This window comes from Schistocerca nitens, chromosome 5 (assembly GCF_023898315.1).
Source record: "Schistocerca nitens isolate TAMUIC-IGC-003100 chromosome 5, iqSchNite1.1, whole genome shotgun sequence".
Classification (NCBI taxonomy): Eukaryota; Metazoa; Arthropoda; class Insecta; order Orthoptera; family Acrididae; genus Schistocerca; species Schistocerca nitens.
Window position 1 is genome coordinate 85,639,847 of NC_064618.1, and position 26,393 is coordinate 85,666,239.

Below are 26,393 nucleotides of genomic sequence, written 5' to 3' on the forward strand. Positions count from 1 at the left end.
CAACACCTTGAATCGTGTGCTATTCCATACAGTGAATGGTAGTTCCGCAGCTCTTTAGCAGAGTATCCATAATCAAATGTGTAAACACTTTAGTGATGACTGCGTAAAACACATCCTTGGGTTTTTTAACTGCATTTGGCAGGAAGGGGTATTTTCCACGTAATGGGGGATTATTATTCCTATCCTGTAACTGGAAAAGCCCCTCAGATTTTCAGTAATTATTGATCAGTCTCTCTACTGAATGGACTGTATAAATTATTCGAAATAATGGTCAATCGACAACTGCTGGTACCTGGAAGCCGGAAGATGTATATTGCAGTTTCAAAATAGCATCTGGGTATTCCGGTCTGCTACAGACAAACTGACGTCTGGATTCTGCAGTCCACAATGCTTTTGCACATAAACACCTGATCGCTGTTTCCTTTGACTTGCAGATGGCATACAATGCCACCTGGTGCCATCACGTCCTGTCTGCTCCATGTGAGCGAGCTTCTGGGGCTGCTTACCCATTTTCTTTCAGAATTTGCTATCCCCTGACTGTATTGAGTCCAAATAGGTTCAATCCTCAGCAATTAGTACATACAAGATAGTGGGATCACTCAGGGATTGGTTCTGAGCATCACCTTCTTCACCATCCAATCAATGGTACTGTGACTGCAATGGGATCCCCGGTCTCAGCATCACTGTTGTCAACCTTTGGCTGCATTACAGCTCTAAATCATTGGACAGTGCAGAGTGGCAACTTCAGGCGGCCATACAATCAGTGCGTAACTCATATTGTGCTCTTCTGGATTTGCACCCAGAACTTTACCTCGGTGACCAGTTGCTTGATGTAATTGAAACTTGTACTTTTAGCCCTTTTTACTTAATAATGCATAAGGAAACTTAATACTCTCTTGCATGGACTGTTCTGTTTGGTTCAACATGACTACACAAATTAGCCATACATCTGCATGGATGGCTCAAAGTCAGTGACAGAGTTGATTATGCTTCTGCCTGCATTGGGGCATGAGAAGTGTTCTGTCAAGTGCATGCTGTGTATAACTGCAGAGTTGATTGCGATATAACAGGCTCTGCAATACATTAAAACTCTCGCCACAGAAGACTTCCTGTTTTTTAGTGACTCCATGATCTGATTACAAGGCTTGTCAGTGCTGTCTCCCAGAAGTGTTTTGGTTGCTAACATCTAAAAGCTATTACTGGAATTTCTCAGCTCTGAATCTGTATAATGAAGTCCACATGTTAGATTATTGGTTCTGTCTTCAGTTTCAACAGTCATAGTTTGCCGTTCAGGCCTTCTGAAAACGGTTATTCCAAGCAGCAGGTATGGTGGGGTAGCTTGCAGTCAATTCCAGTGTGGAATTATTTCTTGTTTTTAAAATTGCACCGATAGCACTCTTAAGTTTGCATCTGTAATTATACTTCAGAGGAAATTGTTCCTTGATTCAATGGCTGCAGGCTTTGCGGTGTTAGCAGGCAAAAAGACAACTTTTATGTTTGGAAGTTCCAGGTCATTGAACTGATGGGCCAAGCAGTGGTTCGAAGTTAGCAAAATATTTCTCTTCCTGGGAGCCATTTGTTCTTGAACTTTAAAGAGCCTGCTTTGTTCTTGTGGTGGCGTGGCAGACTGAATAAGTTGACATTTTTTGAACTCATAATGAATGTGTTTTTTAATAAAAATATTTGAAGACGAGATGATGGACTGTAAAAATTGGTAGTTGAAAATAAAAAAAGTATTTATTTTCTCTTGGCTATAACAAGTTTTTTACCTAGTAAAACAGATTGAATTTTCTCATGTTGAGAAATGAAGGAGCAATCCATTTTTAAAAAAACGTGTACTTTTCTATTTTTCTATGACTAACGGTTTGAGCCTACAGAACAATCTGTATCACAACAAAAGACCACCGTCGCTCTCTCCTTGCTGTATTTTCCTCCATAACATTAATCACCCTTGATGTTCAGCGTTTTGTCGGGCATGAAGTTATTGAAAATGGTGGTTTCGACCATATTCAACACATCTTGAATGGTACAGAAATGAGATTACTTGGATTGACATTCCTGTTCCCACACATTGGCATGTTTCTCGTTTACTCTGTGCCTCTCCAGACACTGACAGCACTGATTTTATGCCTCTAATGAAAATGCCATAACAAGCCCTTGAAACAGACAAACCCAGAAATTCCCTTTTCAGGGACACTTTCATGATCCTTTCCGTGTAGAATGTGGCTGAACAGTGGAATCTGCTGTAAACGCATGTGTTTGAACTTTCAAACAGTGAATCCTCCACTTCATGTTTAGCTTTCCAGACTTGCCTCTACTTTGTCTTGAACTTTTCGATGAGGGAGTAAATTTTGGGATCTGGAAGTGTTGTACAGCCTGTCTTTTAGTCTTCACTCCACTGTCAGCCATATGCAGAATTTTTTGCTTTTGTTGTAGTGTCAGAGGATTATGAATTCGTTTCTGTTGCAGCGGCATATTGCAACTGATGGAGTGAAAGGAAAAATGCATTTATTATTGACAGACAGAGCTCTTTAGGTTATTGAATATTGTGCTCTGCATGCAGTGGTCTCTTCTCCGGCCCATGGTGGAAGTGACACATGACAGCAAGCAAGTAATCAGGCCGTTGTTGTGAAATTATAGTACAGTAAATTAGCCAGAAAAATTGAGGAATGTGTGATGGAAAATACTGTACTGTACAGAGCTACATATGACATCCTTATTCAGTTTAGGCAAGATATAAAATGTGGAATATGTAATGTGGGACCAAATTTTAGTTTGTAGTATGAATTATCCAAAACTTGGTTTAAGCACTAGAGTTTTTAGTGTAATTTGGCGGAGACTGAACAGCTAGTATGGGTCGACAGTTTTCCGATTTCAGAATAACAAGGGTCTACTGTAATATACTAATTGAACATGCAACTGCAGGTGTTTGCAGCAGTCTGCATTTGCAAGAATGTCCTCAATACAAATTTATAATCTCCAAAGCTGCTGTTACGCAAATACAGCAAAAGAATCTGTTACCCTAAATGATCATTCTACCTGAACAGTACAAAAAATACAAATATGATGATTACTGCTTATTTCTGTGTCATTCATGTTGCTTCCACCCCCCTCCCAGTTTCTTTAATCTTAATCAAAGATAAGTATGCTGATAAAATTGCAACATGAATTTATATGATGGTAATACCATCTCATGGCAGCTCTTGAATTTAATCTGGAGGCTCTCACATTGCTTACAAAATTAGCAGCAGACAAGTGTTTTCCCTTGAGGGAATATGGATCAAGGTACTGAGGGAAGAGAAAAAATGTAAATAATTTCTTCTTATCGGCTAAAACACAAATCAAAACAATGGCATGAAAGTGCTGTTTGGTATTCTTTCACATGTATTAATCAGCACCTGAAACAAAAAATGACAATATAATGAGTCATGATAAATAACCACATTTGTTAATCAAAAGGCAAAGAAAAATGGTTCCCAACTACTTCTCTTGATAGCAATTATTAATTGCTGACAGCATATGATCAATGTTATGTGAAAGTGGCTACTGTACGAAGAACTCGTGAAGATATAGGATCTTAAATTTGTGATATACAATCCCAAAGGGACTATTTAAATGAGGAAACCAATGAAAAGGACTGTGTAGGATAAGGAGAAAGTGGGTACTAAGATTTGTGTGTAGCATAAATTGCTGCTTATGATGATTTTGAGGGCTCCTCAACTTCATTTCCATCTCCTCCCCACCCACCACCACCACCAGAAAAGATGGGTTGCTGGTAGGTACTAAGAGCCAATGGGGAGGGTTTGTGTAGCCAGTCCTTTAGACTTGTGAGTAAATTCTAAAAGTTTTGGGTCTAGTAACAGAACACATGCTGGCAGTCAAAATGTGTTTTTAATAGTAAAAAGGAAAGGGGAGAGCTTTGAGAAAGTTTTGCATTTCTGTATTCAATTAGGGTTAGAAGGCATTACTGGCAGTTTAAAATCAGTTAAGCAATTGCATAATAGGACACTGCTGGTGGAAACATCTAGTTCCCAATAAGTTAAGAACTTCCAGGAAGGTACATGCCTTAGGAATATGCATCGAAGCTGAGCTGCACACTGCCTTGAATTACAGCAGAGGTGTTATGACATGCAGAGTCTTGTGTGTCTTTCCAAGGAAGAACTGAAAGATGAGTGAGCAGCATAATGTATAGTTGACATACAAAATATCCTGAAGAGAGTGGTTGTGGATCTTGTAAAGGCAGACGTCCTTTGTCCTTATGTGTAACCCATTAAGTGCCATGGTACCCATTTAGGGATCCATTAAAATAAATCATTTATTTCAAGGCTATTGCATCTTTTATTTTATATTCCTTTTCCTCATCTCTACATCAGGCAACACAGAAATAAATGTAGATTGAAAAAATAATTTGGTACTTAATGGGTTTATAGGATGAAACTTCATCAGCATGCTAAGGCAGGTTTCCTTAACTTAACCATGTGGCCTTTTCGCCAACCCAAGATGCTGTTCCCAATGCCAGCGCATTGGGGATACTACTCTTGGGTGTCACGGAGAAGCTACTTGTGGCAAATGTGGCAAGGCTGCTTATGAGAGTCTCTCTTGCTCATCTCTGTTCAAGTGTGTGAACTGCCCTGAAGCTCACTCTGTCTGAAGTCAGGAATGCAGTATGTTTCTGGAAGAATTGAAGATACAAGACCTCAAGACAACAAAGTGCATCCGATATGTTGTGACCAAAAAGATGTATAAAGCCATGCTACATCCTTTGCTTTGGTTCTTAAATAGCTGGTACAGGAAGCAGGTGCTGCTACACAGGATGAAGTTGCTAGTGTCAACACTAGTACCTGCGTTTGTCAAGGCACTTTTCCTGCTGCAGTTATTTGGATGTTTGTAACCAACCCCCCTCCTCCAGAACCTCAGAAAAGGCTGTGGTTGCTGATGTTGCGGGGCTACCTGCCCCTCCAAATGTTCAGTCAGGGACACTGTCCATTGCTGCCAAAACCACAACCGCAGCTGCGGTTGTGGCTTCAAAGCCTACTCAGGACAGAAAACTAAAGGTGAGGTGTCCAGCACTGATAGAATCAGGAAATACAGTCAGATAATGTCTGCCGTCCTCTCCGGTGTCTCCCTGGTTTCTTCTGTAGAGGCAAGGGACCTCGACGTTGGACTGGGACAGTCATCTCACCCCAAGACTGAACCTCTGTCCATTACAGGCTCCCCTCCCATGCAGAAAGTCAAGATGAAAACGCTGGTCTGTGATAGGTGGCTCTCATCCTGTAGCCGATCATTAATGGATGCAGAACACATGTGGAGGAACTAACACTGCTAGCACAGGAAACCATCTCCACCATGTGCTTGTGTTCGCGGGAAACTCATTTTAAAGTGTCAGTTGGCCCTGCCCTGTGGGGCTATGGACTCTCACAAGTATGACCTGACTGGGAAAAGGGCCAAAGGCAGGGTCACTTTGTTAATAACATGCCATCGCTCCTCTGTTCTCTCGCTAGCTACTGATCTGCAAGTGGTTGCAGTTCATGTATGTCAGAAAATCAGTTTGTTCACTCGAGTGACCATTTTCCAAGTGTCCTTAGATTGCAGCCACAACTGCCATCTGTGCGCCCAAGACGCTGTAAGTTTTTTCGTTTCTAGCGACATTCGGTGACCGTTGCTTTCATAGCGTCGATGATCAGGTCACTCATATTACAGAAGCCACTGAACGTTCAATACCTCGCACCTACGATTTGCCCCTGCAACCCCCCCTCCCCTCCCCCACCCCCGTTCCTTGGTGGAACAAGGTGTGCCATGACGCAAGAAGTCAGCGGCGACGTGCTCTTTGCGTTTTCCACCACCATCCTACTTTGGCCAACTGTATTCACTATAAGCAGTTACGTGTGCGACGCCGTCGCGTCATCCGTGACAGCAAGAAGGCAAGCTGGGACTTCTTTACTAGCTCTTTTAACACCTTCACTCCCTCCTCCAAAGTTTAGAGTCAAATTCGATGGTTGTCTGGTGCGCCTAGCCTCTCCCCAATCTCTGGGCTCACTGGCACACGATACCTTAGTGGCCCCAGTAGCAATTTCTAACTCATTGGGTCAACACTTTTATGAGATTTCGCGCTCTCCAAATTACCCACCAGCCTTTCTCCCGAAGAAACGTGCAGCAGAAGTGCGACCTCTTGCTTTCTCCTCTCACAATAGCGAAAGTTATAATACTGTTTCCTCCATGTGGGAACTCGCAACATGCACTCTCTTCTCGCTCTTCTGCCCCCAGACCGGCTGGTATCCACATCCAAATGTTGCTGCATTTATCATACCATAGTCTGCGCTACCTACTTCACCTTTATAATCAAATTTGGACTGACAGTACTTTTCCCAGAAGATGGCAGGAAGCTAACATCGTTCCTGTTCCGAAACCTGGAAAGGACAAACATCTTCCCTCCAGCTATTGCCCCATTTCTCTCACGAGTAGTGTATGTAAGGTTTTGGAGCATATGGTGAATTGCCGTTTAGCCTGGTGGCTGGAGTCCCGAAACCTTTTAACGCCTGCCCAATGCGGTTTCCAAAAGCATCGTTCTGCAGTTGACCATCTTGTCGCTCTCTCCACTTACATCATAAACAATTTTCTCAGGAGACGCCAAACAGTAGCAATATTTTTTGATCTCGAGAGAGCGCATACGATACCTGTTGGAGGACAGGCATCCTCCGCACACTGCTCTCTTGGGGGGTTTCGAGGTCAGCTGCCCCTTTTTATTCATGAATTTATGGCAGAGCGCACATTTAAAGTGCGGGTGAACACTATTCTCTCCCGTACTTTCTCCCAAGAAAACGGGGTACCCCAGGGCTCTGTGCTGAGTGTTGTACTGTTTGCCATTGCCATAAATCCAATTATGGATTGTCTCCTTCCTGAAGTCTCGGGCTCCCTCTTTGTGGATGATTTTGCGATCTACTACAGCTCTCAACGGACCAGCCTTCTTGAATGATGTCTTCAAGGATGTCTCGATCGCCTCCACTCTTGGAGCATCGAAACCGGCTTCCGCTTTTCTCCCAGTAAGACCGTTTGTGTCAATTTTTGGTGTCGTACGGAGTTTCTTTCGCCTTCCCTACATCTAGGCCCTGTCAACGTTCCATTCGCGGACGTCGCTAATTTCTTGGGTCTTATGTTTGACAGAAAACTGTGCTGGCCCTCCCAAGTTTCCTACCTTTTGGCTCGCTGTCTGTGATCTGTCAACACCCTCTGTGTCATGAATGGTACCTCCTGGGAAGAGGACAGAGTGGTCCTTCTCCGCCTCTATCGCGCCTTAGTGTGCTCGAAATTGGACTATGGAAGCATAGTTTACTCCTCTACTTGGCCATCTAGTCTTCGGCGTCTCGACTCTGTCCACCACCGTGGATTGCGTTTAGCGGCTGGAGCTTTTTCACCAGCCCTGTGGGAAAACCTTTATTCTGAGACTGCTGAACCTCCGCTGTCAAATCGGCGAGCTGTTCTTCTGAGTCGTTATGCTAGCCATCCGTCTTCCATGCCTACTAATCCTGCCCATGACATTTTTTTCGATGACTCCTTATATTTAGGGTGTGCAGGTCGCCCTTCCTCTCTACCACCACCAGGAGTCCGCTTCCGTCAATTGCTAAGTTCTCTTTCCTTCCACTTTCCTAAAACTTTCTCGCCAACTTTGTACAGCACCGCCTTGGCTCCACCCCCGGACCTGCCTGTTCCGTGACCTTTGTCAGTTTACCAAGGATGGTACCCCCTCTCTCATTTATCATCGGACATTTGCTGCTCTGTACGCACAAATGAAGGGTGCCACATTTATTTACACTGACGGGCCAAAGACATCATTTGGTGTAGGGAGTGCCTATATTGTTGGCGACACCCCTAATAGATTTAGGCTTCCCGACCTGTGTTCGGTTTTTACTGTGGAGCTTTACCCTGTTATCGAGGCTGTCCAATACATCCGTCGCCATCAGCGGATACAGTATATTATATGCTCAGATTCGCTCAGCTCTCTCCTCAGTCTCTAAGCTCTCTACCCTGTCCACCCTCTGGTCCACCGGATTCAGGACTGCCTCCACTTGCTCCACTTGGGGGCCGTCTCTGTGGCATTCCTCTGGATCCCAGAACACATTCGTATCCGTGGAAACGAGGCGGCAGGTATAGTGGCCAAGGCTGCAGTCTCTCTTCTTCAGCCTGCTGTTTGCATGGTTCTCTTCGCTGATCTACAGAGTGTTTTATGTCATCGTGTTGCTCTTTTATGGCACGCACATTGGTCTACACTTCCCAATAATAACTTCCGGGACGTGAAAGCTCTTCCCTGTGCTAGGACCTCTTCCTCCCGACCTCGTCGTCGGGAGGAGGTAATTTTAACTAGACTTCGGATTGGGCATTGTCTTTTTAGCCATCGACATATTTTAAGTGGCGGTCCTCCCCTGCTTTGTCCCCACTGCTCTCAACTGTGGACGGTGGGACTACTTTTACTTGAGTACCCCTATTTTACTCCGTTACGTGCCCGTCTACAGCTGTCGCCTGAAATATCGTCCATTTTAGCAGATGACACACGCTCAGCTGATCGTGTTCTCGAGTTTATTAGCGCCAGTGAGATGATGTCAGTCATTTGAAGTTATTTTTGGGGACAAACAACCCTTCCTTCTATAGTGGTTTTCTAAGCTTCCCTTCTGTTTTTTAGTTTACCCACTTTTTTGAGTTTCGCTCCCATTGCTGCTGATTTACAGTTTGGTTCTTTTTCTCTTTGCAAGGCCATGATGGCTAATGTTACATGGGCGTGTTAATCATCCAGACTGTTGGCTTCGCAACAAAGTAGTTATAAAATTTGGAAACTATAAAATAAAAATGATAAACAAAAATTTGTCAGGTTGACAAATTACCTGCCGCACAATGGGCATAAGGCATAAATATGTTTTTAAAATGACAGTACCTCTATTCCTGTTGAAGTCCTAATTTGCACACAAGAGCATGTGCCTTTCCAAATTTCATAATTCTCAAGTGATTAAATGAGATATTGCAAGTGTTCTGAAGTGGGAAATGTAACAGGAGTTCATAAATACATAACTTCGAGAAGTTGATGCTGCTGGCAGTGGTTGAATATAAGTCTTCATTTTGTTTCACAGCAAAAGATCTGGAGTTTGCATTTGTTATAACACATATGTTGGACAGATTTTATGGGTTTTAAAAATAAATTTCAACATCCATGTTACGCAGATTCTTCTTTTAACTGTTTATCCTTCCAACTGCCAACTTAATATTAGCAACTGCACTGACTGACACTTCCTTCAACTAATGGCTCAACCCCCACTTTGGCCTAATATTGTCCCTTATATAAATTCATGACAGTGTAGACTTATTTTTGTATTGTTACAATTCAATTTTTTTATAATGTACAATGAAAACAAGGGTGTTCAAACTGGCTTAAATATGACAACATATTCAGCAAGAAAGAATAGTAGATCTTAAGCAAATTGTTTTGTGAAGCAGAAAATGTTTTCGGGATAAATTTCATAATATAATTTATTTTGACAGTAAATTTACAAATATGTAAGATTTCATAAAAAGCAAATTGCTATTCTAATTACTGAAAAGAGCATGAACTACAATCTCAAGTCTGTTTTGTACAAATAAAGGTGCTCCATTTTGTGCTGAATATGAACCAGTAGAATTAAATTTCATTACATGACGATGATATTGTGCCTTCATCTTATAGATTTAAATATGTTATTTTATTCTGTAAATGCATTCTTATTCCCATGTCATGATACAATGATTACAAGAAGTTGAAAATCACATAACTGCAAATATGCTTAACATGTAACAAAGTTACAGCATATCATGACCTCTTGTGTACTGAAATTGCTGCAAATTGGTCTGTAATATTAACACACACACACACACACACACACACACACACACACACACACACACACACACACACACGTGCATACACAAATCTGCCATACTATGGCAGATGGGATGGTGCTTTCATACACTGTACATAATGGTGGAAGTATGTTAACTGTCTGCATACGTCTTATGACACTTACCATCGAACATAGCTCTTACAAGGGAACCTAAAGGACTGCTCTGTCATCTTTGGTTTTCTTCATACTGATTGGACTTGAAAGTCAGTTCCTGGGCATAAATTTCTTAAAGCAGTAAACCGAAATTCTCAAGATCCTGCTTGAAAAACTTGCATTTGAAGATTATACAATTCTGAATTTGAAGTGCTGTTAAGTAAAAATATTTCAAAATGATTGATTGTATCGCTCTCAGCTGACTGCACAGCACAAGTCTTGTAACGGCAAAGACACTAGTTCAAATTTCACTAGTTTTAACTCTGTCTTCCTTTTATTTAAATTCTATAGCTATGAAATCGGTGTTAACAAATGTTGAATCATAGCTGTTCAGTAAAAATAACATCTATCATTACTTCCATTTTCGTGTGTTTAATATTCACAGTAAATTTAAATTTGGTTCCAGAAAACTGGATATCAAATAGAAAATAAAATACTTTTTTTATGTATAGGTACTGACAGTATTGTTGATGCATGAATTTTTTTCATTTAACAGTAATGTTTCATATCTCTATAACGAATTTTAATTTACTGTCATGTGATTAGTAATAAGAAATGCAAAGATATTATTTTTATTGAAATTATTATTAAACATTTAACTAAAATTTACTTTTCTTAAGAACTGTGGAATCTGGATAAAATTAAAAAGAAAATTCTTTTAGTGACACTCAAACAATGACTTCATGACTACTAGACTTTTATGCTCTGCACTCTGCTAATGTTGATTTATGATAGTAATGCAGAAATGTTTGGTACTTAAGAGCACTCAAATCTTCAGAGGCCTTCTTTAAAGTTTTTGGGAGCTGTTTTGTACTGCTTTTTTGGAAATTAGTTCCATAAGTACGAAGAAAATTGAAGTGGGCAGACCAGTCCCTAAGGTCCCCCATGTTGGATGTCAAAAACTTTCTTGAGGCAGCACTTACTAGAAAATAGTGTATATAATTTGATTCGTAAATTTGCTCATTAACTCAACACACATCCATTGCAGTAGAGTTTCTGCAATCTGGTCCCTCACAAAATTTCTACTGTTTACACTGTCATTTAACTTGTGGTGTTGGTGTATTGTGCAGCAGCTTACTCGTGTAAAACAACCATGAATTAATGAATGGGATATCAAGGCCTGTCAGTGGGCTGTTTGGTATTGCCAACTGCACTGGGAAACAGTAGGTTTGTCTCTTTTTTTCACCGATCTTTATCTAAAGGGCAGTCAAGGGATATCAACTAAAGAGGTATTTTAATCGTACTAAGGCTTGCATAGTTAACGGTATTCTTAAGCTCTTAATTCAAATCCTCTAGATTCTAATATTCACTGATAAAACTGTGGAAGGCCAAAGCAATAGGTTCTTCGCTCAACAAAAGCATCATTTACAGTTCAGAACAACATAAAATTGACAGAATTGATCACTTTTCAATGTACTTTCACTTTCAGTATGGTTCTCTGTAAGAATTTGTTCGAACTGTGATTTGCTAACTTATTCGCTTTCAGGAGGACTACTTTATGTGGAACACTGGATTATCTTTCTCCTGAAATGGTCAAAGGCCAGCCTCATGATGAAAATGTTGACTTGTGGAGTCTTGGAGTACTTTGCTACGAGTGTTTGGTCGGCAAACCACCATTTGAATCCTCTACCTACGATGACACATACCGCAAAATAAGCAGAGCCCAGTATTCATTGCCACTTTTCATTTCAAATGATGCAAGGGATCTTATCGCAAAGGTAAATTTACTTAATTATTAGGTTGAATAAGAAGTGTCCTTGTAGTATAGGAAAATTGTTTTTCAAATAGTAAGTCTCACAGCCTCATGGCAAACAAGAACTGTAAATTCCCTTGATCTCTCATAAACAGCATTATGTCTTCTGAAGTGGTAATACACCTTACATTCCACAATGAGAGGATATTTGTACAAACTTTATAGCTGAAGTGAAACAAATATATTTGTTGAACATGTCTGTATAAATTTTTTACACTATAGTCAGTTTTAAATTAGTTCTTAGTTGACAGTTTATGGTCTGAAGCTGGTTCTCTCCGATGAGAGTGCTCGATGTCACTCGCAAACCATTCGCCATTGCCAAACTGCAACACCAAATGCTCAGCTGTGTACAAAATGCGCGGATTTCGTTACCGTCATTGTGCATGTGTTTTTCGTGTGGTTTGTCATATCCGATGGAATCCGAAAGAAAAGAAGCAGACTCGGCAAACACATCAGAAAAGAAAGCTGGGCAAGGAATTGCCTTTAAAGGATAACTCGTGTGCAGTGTGCTGGAATACCTTGAGGCAGGCAGAAAATGGGGCCCTCTCTTAGCGGTTTCCAAAGCAGTCGCGTGCAGCAGCCGTGGTTACAGTTAGTGAACTGACTGTACTTCGTATCAGTAAAGAGAAATAAGAGATTGAAATAAGCAAAGCAGGACTCTAATACAACAATCATCATAAGAGAGATTGCCGTACATTAGATAAGCTTCGACACAGCGTGAAATTGTACTTTTGAAGGCGGCAGATAGACGTTGCGACTGCTTCTGCAGAGTCTCAGCATTAAATATAAAAATATTTCAGGCCGTAAAATGTTGACGGAATGAGGACAGCCGCAGGGCGATGCAGATCTTTGCACAGAATGAAAGATATAAATTTAGAGGACATTGTTTGGATTGATGAAATATGGGTGAATGCAGGTCGTACTGTTAACAAAATGTTGGAGTGATGACAAAGGAGAAGGTATGGCACTCCCTAATGGAAAAGGTGGTAGAATTATTCTTTTGCATGCTGGTACCCACCACAGGTTTATTTCTGGATGTCAACTACTTTTGAGATCCAAAAAAGAGTACCATGAGGAAATGTTTCACAGTTAGTTTTTAAATTGGTTCAAAAATACGTTGTTACCAAGTTCAGAAAATCTGTGAGTAATTATTATAGACAATGCTCTATGCCATTCAGTTTTGAAGGATAAGACTTGGACTATGCCCTCTTGAAAGGAGGACATTATACAGTGGTCAGAGTTACTGCGGATAATTGATTGATAAAAGTAGTTATTGGAACACGTCACTCCACAAGCCAGTTTCCAACCTCTTTCATCGAGAAAGTAGCTTACAAACATGGACAGTCATAAAACTACCACCTTGTCACTGCCATTTTAACACTATTGATCTTACTTGGGTGCAAGTGAAAGGATATGTTACTCACAAAAATAAAAAAAAAAATACTGTGAGAGAAACTGATTACTCTGGGTCTAGAGAATGTCGCTGAGATGGACTGGTGGGCTGTTGTGATCCATACAAAGTGAGTAATTGATAAAGCATGGAATAATGGTCTTCTCGAAGATAGTGTTATGGAACTTGTTACCACTTCCAGCTGCTCATCCACTTCAGAAAGTTCCAGTGACTCTAAGTGGTGTCTACCCTCTTATGAACAGAGCAGCTGCATGCAGCTAGCAATTTTAGTTACGTATACAAAGAAGTTTCCATACTGTTTAAGTGTGTAGAGTATTTTTATGTGCTGCGTCTGTGAGATCTATGTGTCACGTGTCAGCTCCTGAAACAAGTATGAGGATAGTTCCACATAACCAATGAAAGCGAGAAATCTGTTTGCTTTTGGCGCTGATTTCTCTCTTGTTTGCTAGCAAAGGTTAACTTTAATCACTGTGAACAAAACAACTGTAATGAATAGTTCTGCCACAAGTTGTTGACTGCAGTCTCCTCAGATACATTGCATATCATGAGGTTGTGGTTATGTTAACAGTTCAGTCACTTAAAATTAGTTGACTACAGAGCATCTCGGTTTCCCATCATACCTCAAAACGGCCATTGCCACCATTGCTTTGCATTACATGTAAGGCAAAGGGGCCCTCAAACTTTCAGTAATATCAATCTGTCATTATGCTGACCTCGTTAGGGCATGTATTGACTTATTATAAATATCAGAAATATTGACAAGCAATATTGATGGCCCCAAAAATATTCTCAATGCACATTGGTTGTATGGAGTTGAGCATTGATGGTTTGACATTATTCGCCATTCAGGCGTTGGCAGAGCTTCATGAACCAGTGATACAGAGCTAATATGCACTCTTCGTTTTATCAGTTCGTCTTTGAGCATAGCACTTCTGATTCCATTTTTGTAGTAGTCTTTTAACAGAAAAGTTTTACTAAAAGGAATATGCAGTAGTCACATTGATCACTTGAGAGTGATCAATTGAGCATTCTCTAGGACATCGTTTTCTTCTTTAATTTGGAAACATAATGTTTCTCTAGTAAAGTAGATGACTGGTGAGGTGGCTGTCAGGAAAGGCTGTGACCTCGCATTGAGTCTATGAAAGGGAGAGGAGAGAGGAGCAGTGAGGGGAACACAGCATTAGCTGCTTGCAGCAGTGGTGGAAATGTTTCCCATTAAAGTGACACCTCCATCAGATCAGAAATCATTAAATTTGGTGGCATATTCATGTAAAGAGTTTTACCTGCTACTTACGTATGATTCGAAAACAATGAAAAATGAAAGTAGATAAATGTGCAACTTAAGGCACTATGAATCTAAAGACAAAAGCTGATTTTAGGAATTTTTTGAAAATTGCATTTCTTAAATGCAGCACAGCAGTAATGTTCACAAAGTGTAATTAATTGTGCCTGGTAGAACTGTCAAAATGATGTTCTGTAAAAGTAACTGTCATTTGTGTTTGATTCAATATCATCATGATCATCACACTGGAGGGCATGTTAATAACAACTTTGATGGCCATTTCCATTATTCTTTTTTCGTGTCCAATACTCTTGCTCCAGTTACTGCACATTCCTGCAGTATGCTTGCTGTCCTGTGCAGTAACTGAAAGGAAAGCAGCATCATCAAGATTCTGCAGTCTTTCCTTTCATATGTCATTAAAAACATTGTTCTCCCTGAAATTGTTTTATTTTGGACTATGCCACTTCTGCTGGATTTAGATCACAGTTGTAGGGCAGTAAACACACTACTTTGTGGCCTCTGCTCTTAGAGATTTTACCCACGATGTACACTTTCACGGTTTGTTTTCCTTTATTGTATACAACAGGTCCGCCTTCCTCACTGAGTAGTTGGGATTTATTTGCCCATCTTGCAAGCACTCTAACATCGTAACCCAGAAATCAAGTTTGAGGCATTACGTCGAACTTCATGCTGTGTATGGCGCATTATCCTTAAAATCACAGAATTGGCTGGAATATTATGAACCACGATCTCTAGAAACCCCCCCCCCCCCCCCCCCTGAATGTTATAAAAACTGAGAAGTTTCTTAAAATGTGTTTGCAGCTCTCTCGTAGATAGTTGTGACTTAAAGTGTATTCTTGTGTGAGGATCATTTCCATATAAGTAAACCAGCATATATTGGTTCCCACTGATGAAATGTTCTGATCTGCTACAGTCATTTAATATTTGATTATGTACGGGTGAGAGTGGTTAGGTTGACACTGGCAAAGTAATTGTTCTCGATTTCATACGATAACCATAATCTATTAAAAAAATTGTCTAGAGCACTTGGTGAATATACAATGTATTAACGTAATGTAACATCCCCGGAAGTATTAGTTTGCACTGCGACAAACTTTTGTAATGTTAGAGTATAATTTACTGGTCAAATTTTCACACACTCTTCACCGAAGTAACACTTTCTGATATGCCACGCCAATGATTCCTGTCTCAAAAGTGCAGTCTCAAGACCATTAAAGTACTGATATGCAACAACTGAAATCCAGAGAAGTTTATTAGATCTTCCAAGGAAGCAAAATGCGTGAAATACATAGTCCAAATGTGCTATTTTTGCTTAATGTGATTTGAGTACTGTTTGCAGCTTGTAAAAAGTATTTGGCAGCTGTCATGCCACTTGAAAGTGCTGTGAACGTATGTGATTTCCGCAGATGGGCTCTGCAGTAGTGATTTTGCAACAAAGTACTTACTGTTTGAGCTCTGTGGTAGTAAATTTAGTAGTGATGCCTAATGAAACGTCATCTGTTCATCACCTACTCATTGAATAATATCAGCACAGGATTATTTGAATTTAATATTCATTGTTACACACAATACAATATCTTGCTACTACTTTTTACGATACAGTTGTTGCAAATAAATACCACATATAAACATAGAAGGCTCTGCAGGGTGGTTTTACAATAACTTGATACAGTCACGCACCATGTCGGATACAGGAACATAAATCGAGTGACATGAGTTGTCAGCAGACAATACCGCGTGTAATCTCCTCCTCCTCCTCCTCCTCATCATCATCATCATCATCATCATCATCATCATCCCCCTCCACCCCCTCCCCGTCTAAAGCTAATCCTCCCACTGTATCGGTATGTGGTGTACCTCTCTGCTTTCCTTGCAGCCAAGGACAATGTGATGTTATGTCAACCATATTTCATACATTTAGCTTTCCTGCAGCATGGTAATAAGTTTGCAATTATAGTCTGTCAGTAAACCGAAGATAGTGAGGGATTCCCCACTCTGCCTACACAGCTACGTCGCAGGGTGCTTCTACAGGCTGTTTCACAACGTAGTACCAGCCCTGCTGTGGTGTGCGCTTTAAATCTGTGGCGACACTGTACACAGATACATCCCAGCAGCATTTATTATTATACAAACAAGTTAAGACCATATGGAATACAAAAGATGATAGATTCTTCAGAAACACAACTTGTAGAATGAATAATATTAACGTAAGAATTGAAGTCAGGATTCTACTACAGACTTAGAACTGAATGCCTATTAATGTGAATTATATTCCTCTGCTATTCGTAAAATGAACCCCATATAGTGCAATAAATCTGGAGAATTTAATGCTTGTTCTTACAATGTGTTTCTACTAAAAGGTAGGAGTTTCTTTCAAGGGCTGTGTGAAAACTTAATAATTGTTGCAACACAAAAAGTGTTAAAAAGTAACAAGAAATTTACAATTTCGCATGTTGTATTAGTCAGATTTAAACTACTTTTTTGTCACTGTCTTCATAAACATGTCTGAAAAGTATCTGTGCAGTGTTATGCATATTGGTTATTTGTCAGCTGTCAAAAAGGGTACATGTGTTTTGGTAGTATCAGTGATTATTGTTTTGTATAAAAATGGATTAGAAAATCTGTATTAAATTTTTGTTAGAAGAATGGAATAGTATATCAAATTTATAGAAATGTTCAATATTGTTTTTGGTGAGTCTGTTATGATTTAAAAAAAGAGCGTACAAGTGATGTTTACATTTCAAAGCAGACCTTAAAGAACAGTGGTTTTACAAGCGTGGATGAGATTAAAAATGCACAGCTAGGAGTCTATCCCGAGGAAACAGTTCCTAATGTGTTCTAGGAATTGGAAAAAGCACTGGCATAAGTGTATAGTACGTAATGGGGAATATTTTGAGGAGGATAACATTACTGTAGATTAACAAATAAAGTTCTTACCAAAATATAAAAATTAATATGTGAATGCACCTCATATTTCAAGCTTTTTACATAGACAAACTGCCTATTGGCTTCTGTCTCGGGTTCTTCGGCCGACGTTCATCTAATGATTTTTCTGACGTTTCGCCAGCACGAGTGGCTGGCATTGTCAAAGCTTCACCCTCCATTGCCGGTGGAGGGTGAAGCTTTGACAATGCCAGCCACTCGTGCTGGCGAAACGTCAGAAAAATCATTAGATGAACGTCGGCCGAAGAACCCGAGACAGAAGCCAATAGGCAGTTTGTCAACAAGTGGCCACGAAAGCCTCAACAATTTTTTACATAGAAGTCCAGAATCTGTGTACAGGTTTTGAAGGAAATTTCAGCGATTAAATAGCAATATCATTAATTGGGTTATTTTTACTCAGTCATTGACTTTTGCCATATCTTTGTACTTAACATTTTCTTTGATGGGTTAAATTTTAATTGGTAAATTTATTCAGTTGTTTTACTTTTTGCATTCTTGGATAAGTTGAGTCACTTGTTGCCAAGCTAACTGAAGCAGAATATTGACTGGAAGTAGCATCTGCTTCTGCCCTAGAGGTTGAAGCCACAGACATCTCCTCTTCACATTTATTTTTGCATTCAAACTAAACTAAAAAGGACACTAAATGTAATAAAAAGCTGCCACTGGCAACTTAACCATTAATGTATCATTTGAATTCTTAAATTAACAAAATGGACTAAAGCTTTAACTTCTCTAATATATTTAAGGGACAGTCGTGTCTCTGGTTGAGGGACGTATAGCTTGTTCACTTTTTTATGATACATGAGGTGAAGGCTATGTTTGTAGAAGCAGGATTGAAACCACAGGATGAATAATTCTCTCAATCTTGCTCATTGCTGACAAAACATACATGGCTTCCGTGCCAATCAAATGCTATGGTATGTTTAATAACAATAATAAGGCGTGCACAGAAGGAAACATGTTCTTGCTTTTGTGCATGACGTTACTAAGGTACACTCAGCATGGAAACAGTGCATGGTGTAAGTGACATTGAAATTACGAAAGTCAAAATTTTCATTGTAAATACTTAAAATACATTGCTTTCTTTGCATAATTTTAAGTAAGCATGTGAAAATTGCTTATTCAATGTCAGGATATGCTGTTTAGGGGCTGTAGTTTCTACAATTGCTTCAAAAGGATCTTAAATAGTCAATTTTCACTCGTGATGCGAAAATTGTGATTAGAAAGTTCAAGTACTCGCAACAAGAGTGTTGAAGGCTAAGTCACACACACACATTCACTGTGTACTTTGCCTCATAGTAATGTTTGCACCTTCAGAAGTGTGTGTGTGTGTGTGTGTGTGTGTGTGTGTGTGTGTGTGTGTGTGGGGAGAGAGAGAGAGAGAGAGAGAGAGAGAGAGAGAGAGAGAGAGAGAGAGAGAGAGAGAGAGAGATGTGATTCGAAACTGAGCAAATTCGAATTAATATTTGCTCAGATACGTAAATGCAACAGTCAATAAAATTGTCCAGTGTTTAGGACGCAAACAGCATTCCTTGGGGCTTTGTGCCGAGCTAGACTGCTGAATGTGAGAGACTTTATTCTTACATGGTATTGGAGGAAGCTGTTTTCGTAATTTGGTAGGTTACTTGAGGATAGGAGGGGCTGTTCGGCATTGATGATTGGTCTTCATATTATTCCTTGTCATTGGATAAAGAGGTGAGTGGCATTTAGATTATTTCTTGCCATTAGTGGAAGCAAGCGAAGTAGAAACAGGCGGTAGCTTAACATAACACTGCTTATTTGTGTGCAGGAGCAGGTTGCGCCATGCCTGTGCTCTGTGTACATACGACCAGCTGCTGGAAGCCTATATCCGTTCCCTCTATTCATGTTGGTTGGTCGCTTGCCTATTTCTGTCGCGTCTCTAATATTCCTCCTCAATGTAAGTGGCTATTTTGCCAGTACACAGGCTTCATGGAATATTAGCTCACCAGGGAGCTTGCTGCTCTGTGGCTGGTTCATGCTTCGCTACCACGGAGACCTACCATCTGCAGCATCATTTCCCTTCTGTGCTGCATGTCTATCCACTTGCTATTCTTTTTCCCCTCCCTTGGGAAATGTGTGGGAAGTTCTGGAAATGTGTTCTGCATATTCAGTAGCTGATATCAGAACTCTCTTCACTGTTTTTCATTTCATTTATATTTCTTTGTTCCTCTTCTCCTATCCTTCCTCCGCTTCGGCGTTTGAGATTCCCCTTTTTCTTCTTTCTCCCTGTGGGCTTCTGAAGGAAAGCCCACTCATCTGATGCGTAACAGGTGACGGGGTAACGTGTACTTCCCAGCCCCTGGTTGACAGATAGGGTTCACACGTACCCTCTGGTACAGGCCAGGCCCAGGGAAGGGCGACTGCCTGAGTTGTTACCTTCCCAAATTGCCGACTTGTTCCTCTTCAGGAGTGTGGGAGGTGTGAACAGTCACCTAAGGTGTGTGTGCCACCTTCTGATGATGATGATGATGATGATGATGATGATGAGGAGGAGGAGGAGGAGGAGGAGGAGGAGGAGGAGGGGAAGCAGTTGGAAGGAGCGCACCATTAGAGACACTGGCTCTTTGCAAGAAAATCGCCTATGATTGCCTATCATCTTCTTTCCAGTCAGTGTCTACCAAACATAAACGGAATGAGGCTAATGATTCACAGATCCTCCCAGCAACTGCTGGCCTTGAGAAATCCTGCTCTAATTTACACAATGACATTTTGCTTTTGGAGAATGTCTGATTCTCGGTCACAACAACTGCTTGGATCTTCGCTCCTCCGTAGCTATCCTGTTCGTATAGAGGCCCATAGAGTGCTGAATTCTTCCTGTGGTGGTGTTGTTTATATTATGCTGCTCGATGGTCTGACAGAGGCAGAAATCCAAACATACCTGTAATCAGGTTGTCATTGCAGTCCATTGGGTGATGAAAAAGGTGCCTACGCGCACTTTCCTTACCTTCGATAGAGTGGTCCTTCCATCTAAGATCAAAGCAGGCTATGAAGTTATCACAGTCAGACCGTACTTTCCAGACTCAATGTGCTGCTACCATTGTCATCGTTGAAACCACACTTAATAGTCTTGTCGACATCTGGCCAAATGTGTAACCTGTGGTACAGACGTGCGCGAGGGAGATTCTCTTCCTTCTCGATGAGCGAGCTTTCCAGGGGATCAAAGTGATGGGAAAAGTGTCTTTCCCAGTTGATAACAAGTTGTTGGCTAGTAGAAACACTGTGTTCTACCATCTGGCACCTAAAGTACTGCTGTTGCTACATCTCACTCCATGAAGGACATGGCCACACAGATATGCAACTTCAAATTTGGCACTGCAGTTGTGAAATTGCCCAGTGTCATGGTAGCATCCCTGTCTCCTCCTTCAACTGTGCAACAAGCCACAAAACATTTCCCTCACGGGGCAAAGTCGCTTGCTACAAAACAGAAAGGACAGAAGGAATACTCCTGCAAAACCTTCTTACGTCCCTCCAGCCAACACACATCTGAGTCTTCCTCTGCCAACCGGAAGGGCACAAGCAGTCTAACAAAGGCAAACGATCTTCTCCTTCGCCGACTTGGGTAGCCTCTTCAGTGGCGTCGTCATGAGATATCCTCGCCTAGCAGACTTCAGTGTTGCTAGTGCACACCACCAACCATTTTTCTTACCTGGACTCTGCAGATCGACAGAGGGAGAGTGTCGACACCTCTGTAGACATTGTGGAGCAGGATCGTGCAGCCTGTGTACCCTGTAGCAGAGTGTCTTCGAAGGCTGGCATTCGCAGCCACAGAGGTAACACACCTTCATTTTTTCTCTCCTCCCCTTTCATCATTATGACTCTGCTCCAATGGAACATTCATGGCCTTCGATTTGACAAAGAGGACTTACGGATGCTCTTAGAATCACAGTGTCTGCTTGTTATCTGCCTCCAGCAAACAAAATTGCATCCTCAAGACTGCTTTCTCTGTCGCAGGGTCGGACGATGTTAACATTCAGATGTTGCAGAACCTTTCTCTTGTAGGCAAGCACTTTCTCCTTCATAAGTACAATCACATCTGCGCAAAGGGCACACTTCCCAGACGCTGGTTTGAAGCCACTGTCAAACCCATACCTAAACCCAGCAAGGAAAGTACCTTCTTTGTAGTTGTCGCCATGTTTCTCTCACCAGCTGTTATTGCAATCTGATGGAACACCTGATTGATGCCCAGCTGGTATGGTGACTAGTCTCACAATTTACTAACCGCTGCACAGTGTGGATTTCAAGCAAGCTGTTGTGCGGTTGACCACCTAGTCACTTTTTCAACCCATGTCGTGAATGGGACTTTTGGCTCTTGCTCTGGCATTTAACTTCATGCTATATGCTGAGTGTGAACCCTTCACCACCTTGGCTTCGTGTGGCGGCTTTTGTTTACGTTGGCCTCCATTCACTTCTTAAAGACACTACTCTAGCCTCACTGTATCGCCATAAGTTCACGACCTTTGAATGGAACTTTACAATAGTACCTTCATGTACATTGATGGCTCTTGGACTGACCATGGTGTCGGGTGAGCCTTTGTCATTGGCACAGACATATTTTGGTATCGGCTTCCGGAACACTGTTCAGTATTTACAGCAGAGCTCTTCACCCTGTATCAAGCCACGCAGTACACCCGGTGGCAAGCTTTCCAATTGTGTCATCTGCTCCAATCACTGTGCCCAACAGAGCCTCAGTGCGCTGTACACCTTTCATCCCTTAGTGCAGCGGGTACTGGAAAGCTGTCACTTGTTCGCTCTTGATGGAGACGCTGTGATGTACATGTGGGTTCCTAGCCACGTTAGTCTGACGGGAAACTAGACCGTTGACACTGCTGCCAAGGCTGCAGTCCTCATACGTTGACTGCTAGTTCTTCCGCCCCCACTGATCTGTGTTGCCTACTATCAGCAGGGGGTGTCACTTTGTAATCACCATTGGTCCTCCCTTCGTGGGAACAAGCTCCGGGGAATTTTTGCCTCTCCTATCGGCTTGGACGACTTCCTCTCTGCCCTCTTTGCCGCAAGGAGATCGTGTTAACTATGTTGCATTTTAGCCATTGCCATTTAAGTGGTGCTTCCCCACCACCATGTGCTCATTGCCCTCAATCTCTGGTGGAATGCCCTTTTTTAGTCTCTTTTGTTCTCATGTAAGTTTGCCGTCTGAGTTACTGGTCGTTTAAGTGAACGACGCGTGGGCTGTAGAACGTGTTTCACTTTTTATCTGTCGTAGCAATATGGGGAAGGCCATTTAAGTTTTTAGTTCAGGACCTCAATTTCTCTATGGTATATTTTGTGATCCTTTCTCCATGTCCCTGTTTTTAGCTCTTTTCTTCTTTCAGTTGGGGGCTTAATTAGTAGTCATTTTTAACTCCTCTCTCTCCCTCTCTCTCTCTCTCTCTCTCTCTCTCTTTCTTTTTCTCTCTGTCCGTGTTCTACAGTGACTTGGGCACATATGACTGTAGTTGTTTTTGTACCCTGTAACAAAACGGAATATTATCTTTTTATCGCACTCATCGTGGTGTTCCTCAATCACTGACCTTGTGCGGTTTCTCAGACTGTTAGATCTTTCACGCTCTGTGATTTGTGTACTGATCAGTCATCTCATCTTGCCTACATACACCAGTCCACATTCACAGCTGATTTCGTAGAATACTGTGATGTTTAACCTGTTGACTGCATCTTCTGTTGAGCTTGGAACGTCTTTTATTTTGTTATTGCTCCAAAAGATTGGCTTGATCCTGGCTCGGCAGAGTCGCATTCGGTGACTCCTTGTACATATTGTAATAGGGCTGTTTTGTACTTCCTTCTGATCTTCCCAATTGCATGCATCCTTTGTCGTCAGTTTTATCTATCATATCATTTGCATAACCATTCGCTCCAAAATTGGATCTGAGGTTCAGTAGGTCCACTTTGAGGTGTTTGTTATTGCTTATGCTGTGGACCCTCGTGGTTAAAGTGTGAAGAGCAGACAACTTATGCATAGGATGATGGTGGGAGGTGGTATGGACATACCTGATCGCACTGCTGGCTTTTTTGCATACTCTGTGGCAAAGTTTACCACCAGGCATAGGTAAACTTCCACGTCAAGAAAAGGCAGCACCACTTTCTTTTCAGTCTCAATAGTAAATAGTATTTTACTATGCTGTTGAGATGTTGGTGGAACTTCTATATTTCTTGCTTTCTATGTGGCCAGATGACAATAGTATCAACATATTGGAGCCAGCAATTGGGGCTTAATGGTGTGGACTTGGATACCTGTTTCTTCAGATGTGTCTATGAAGATGAAGATGTCTGCAGCAATAGGCAAGGGAGGTGAACCTGTAGCTAAACCATAGGTCTGTTCATAGTTGTTGTTGTTGTTGTTGTGGTCTTCAGTCCTGAGACTGGTTTGATGCAGCTCTCCATGCTACTCTATCCTGTGCAAGCTTCTTCATCTCCCAGTACATACTGCAACCTACATCCTTCTGAATCTGCTTAGTGTATTGATCTCTTGGTCTCCCTCTACGATTTTTACCCTCCACACTGCCCTCCAATGCTAAATTTGTGATCCCTTGATGCCTCAAAACATGTCCTACCAACTGATCCCTTCTTCTAGTCAAGTTGTGCCACAAACTTCTCTTCTCCCCAATCCTATTCAATACCTCCTCATTAGTTACGTGATCTACCCACCTTATCTTCAGCATTCTTCTGTAGCACCACATTTCGAAAGCTTCTATTCTCTTCTTGTCCAAACTGGTTATCGTCCATGTTTCACTTCCATACATGGCTATACTCCATACAAATACTTTCAGAAACGACTTCCTGACACTTAAATCTATACTCGATGTTAACAAATTTCTCTTCTTCAGAAACGCTTTCCTTGCCATTGCCAGTCTACATTTTATATCCTCTCTACTTCGACCATCATCAGTTATTTTACTCCCTAAATAGCAAAACTCCTTTACTACTTTAAGTGTCTCATTTCCTAATCTAATCCCCTCAGCATCACCCGATTTGACTACATTCCATTATCCTTGTTTTGCTTTTGTTGATGTTCATCTTATATCCTCCTTTCAAGACACTGTCCATTCCGTTCAACTGCCCTTGCAAGTCCTTTGCTGTCTCTGACAGAATTACAATGTCATCGGCGAACCTCAAAGTTTTTACTTCTTCTCCATGAATTTTAATACCTACTCCGAATTTTTCTTTTGTTTCCTTTACTGCTTGCTCAATATACAGATTGAATAACATCGGGGAGAGGCTACAACCCTGTCTCACTCCTTTCCCAACCACTGCTTCCCTTTCATGCCCCTCGACTCTTATAACTGCCATCTGGTTTCTGTACAAATTGTAAATAGCCTTTCGCTCTCTGTATTTTACCCCTGCCACCTTCAGAATTTGAAAGAGAGTACTAAGTCTACAAATGCTAGAAACGTAGGTTTGCCTTTTCTTAACCTTTCTTCTAAGATAAGTCGTAAGGTTAGTATTGCCTCACGTGTTCCAACATTTCTACGGAATCCAAACTGATGTTCCCCGAGGTCCGCTTCTACCAGTCTTTCCATTCGTCTGTGAAGAATTCGCGTTAGTATTTTGCAGCTGTGACTTATTAAACTGATAGTTCAGTAATTTTCACATCTGTCAACACCTGCTTTCTTTGGTATTGGAATTATTATATTCTTCTTGAAGTCTGTGGGTATTTCGCCTGTCTCATACATCTTGCTCACCAGATGGTAGAGTTTTGTCATGACTGGCTCTCCCAAGGCCATCAGTAGTTCTAATGGAATGTTGTCTACTCCCGGGGCCTTGTTTCGACTCAGGTCTTTCAGTGCTCTGTCAAACTCTTCACGCAGTATCTTATCTCCCATTTCATCTTCATCTACATCCTCTTCCATTTCCATAATACTGTCCTCAAGTACATCGCCCTTGTATAAACCCTCTATATACTCCTTCCACCTTTCTGCCTTCCCTTCTTTGCTTAGAACTGGGTTGCCATCTGAGCTCTTGATATTCATACAAGCGGTTCTCTTCTCTCCAAAGGTCTCTCCAATCTTCCTGTAGGCAGTATCTATCTTACCCCTAGTGAGACAAGCCTCTACATCCTTACATTTGTCCTCTAGCCATCCCTGCTTAGCCATTTTGCACTTTCTGTCGATCTCATTTTTGAGACGTTTGTATTCCCTTTTGCCTGCTTCATTTACTGCATTTTTATATTTTCTCCTTTCATCAATTAAATTCAATATTTCTTCTGTTACCCAAGGATTTCTATTAGCCCTCGTCTTTTTACCTACTTGATCCTCTGCTGCCTTCACTACTTCATCCCTCAGAGCTACCCATTCTTCTTCTACTGTATTTCTTTCCCCCATTCTTGTCGATTGTTCCCTTATGCTCTCCCTGAAACTCTCTACAACCTCTGGTTCTTTCAGTTTATCCAGGTCCCATCTCCTTAAATTCCCACCTTTTTGCAGTTTCTTCAGTTTCAATCTGCAGTTCATAACCAATAGATTGTGGTCAGAATCCACATCTGCCCCTGGAAATGTCTTACAATTTACAACCTGGTTCCTAAATCTCTGTCTTACCATTATATAATCTATCTGATACCTATTAGTATCTCCAGGATTCTTCCAGGTATACAACCTTCTTTTATTCATAGTATAAAGGCCAATAAAGAATGCATGACTATCCTCCTCCTATCCTCAAGTATGTTACCAAATTATGTAAATAGCTTCCTCCGCTACTATATAAGATTTGTAGTCTCTCACACTCTGCAGCCCAGCTCAGCACAAAGCCCTGAGGAAGGCCATTTACAATAGTGGCCAAAATGTCTGACAGTTTTATGTATTGACAATGTGGTCAACAACTCACAAGGATTTTAATGACAGTGAAAACAGCTGCGGAAGCTCATGCTTATGTAAATGTGAC

General features: G+C 41.2%; 1 protein-coding gene across 1 annotated transcript in view; it reads left to right on the forward strand.

The window, feature by feature from the left end:
• The window catches only part of LOC126259873 (aurora kinase A-A-like), a 55,766-nt gene that overhangs the window by 25,282 nt on the left and 4,091 nt on the right, over nt 1-26,393 (forward strand). The window contains exon 5 of the mRNA XM_049956933.1: nt 11,560-11,791. Coding sequence (XP_049812890.1) covers nt 11,560-11,791 — 232 coding nt within the window. The remainder of the gene's footprint in view (nt 1-11,559; nt 11,792-26,393) is intronic.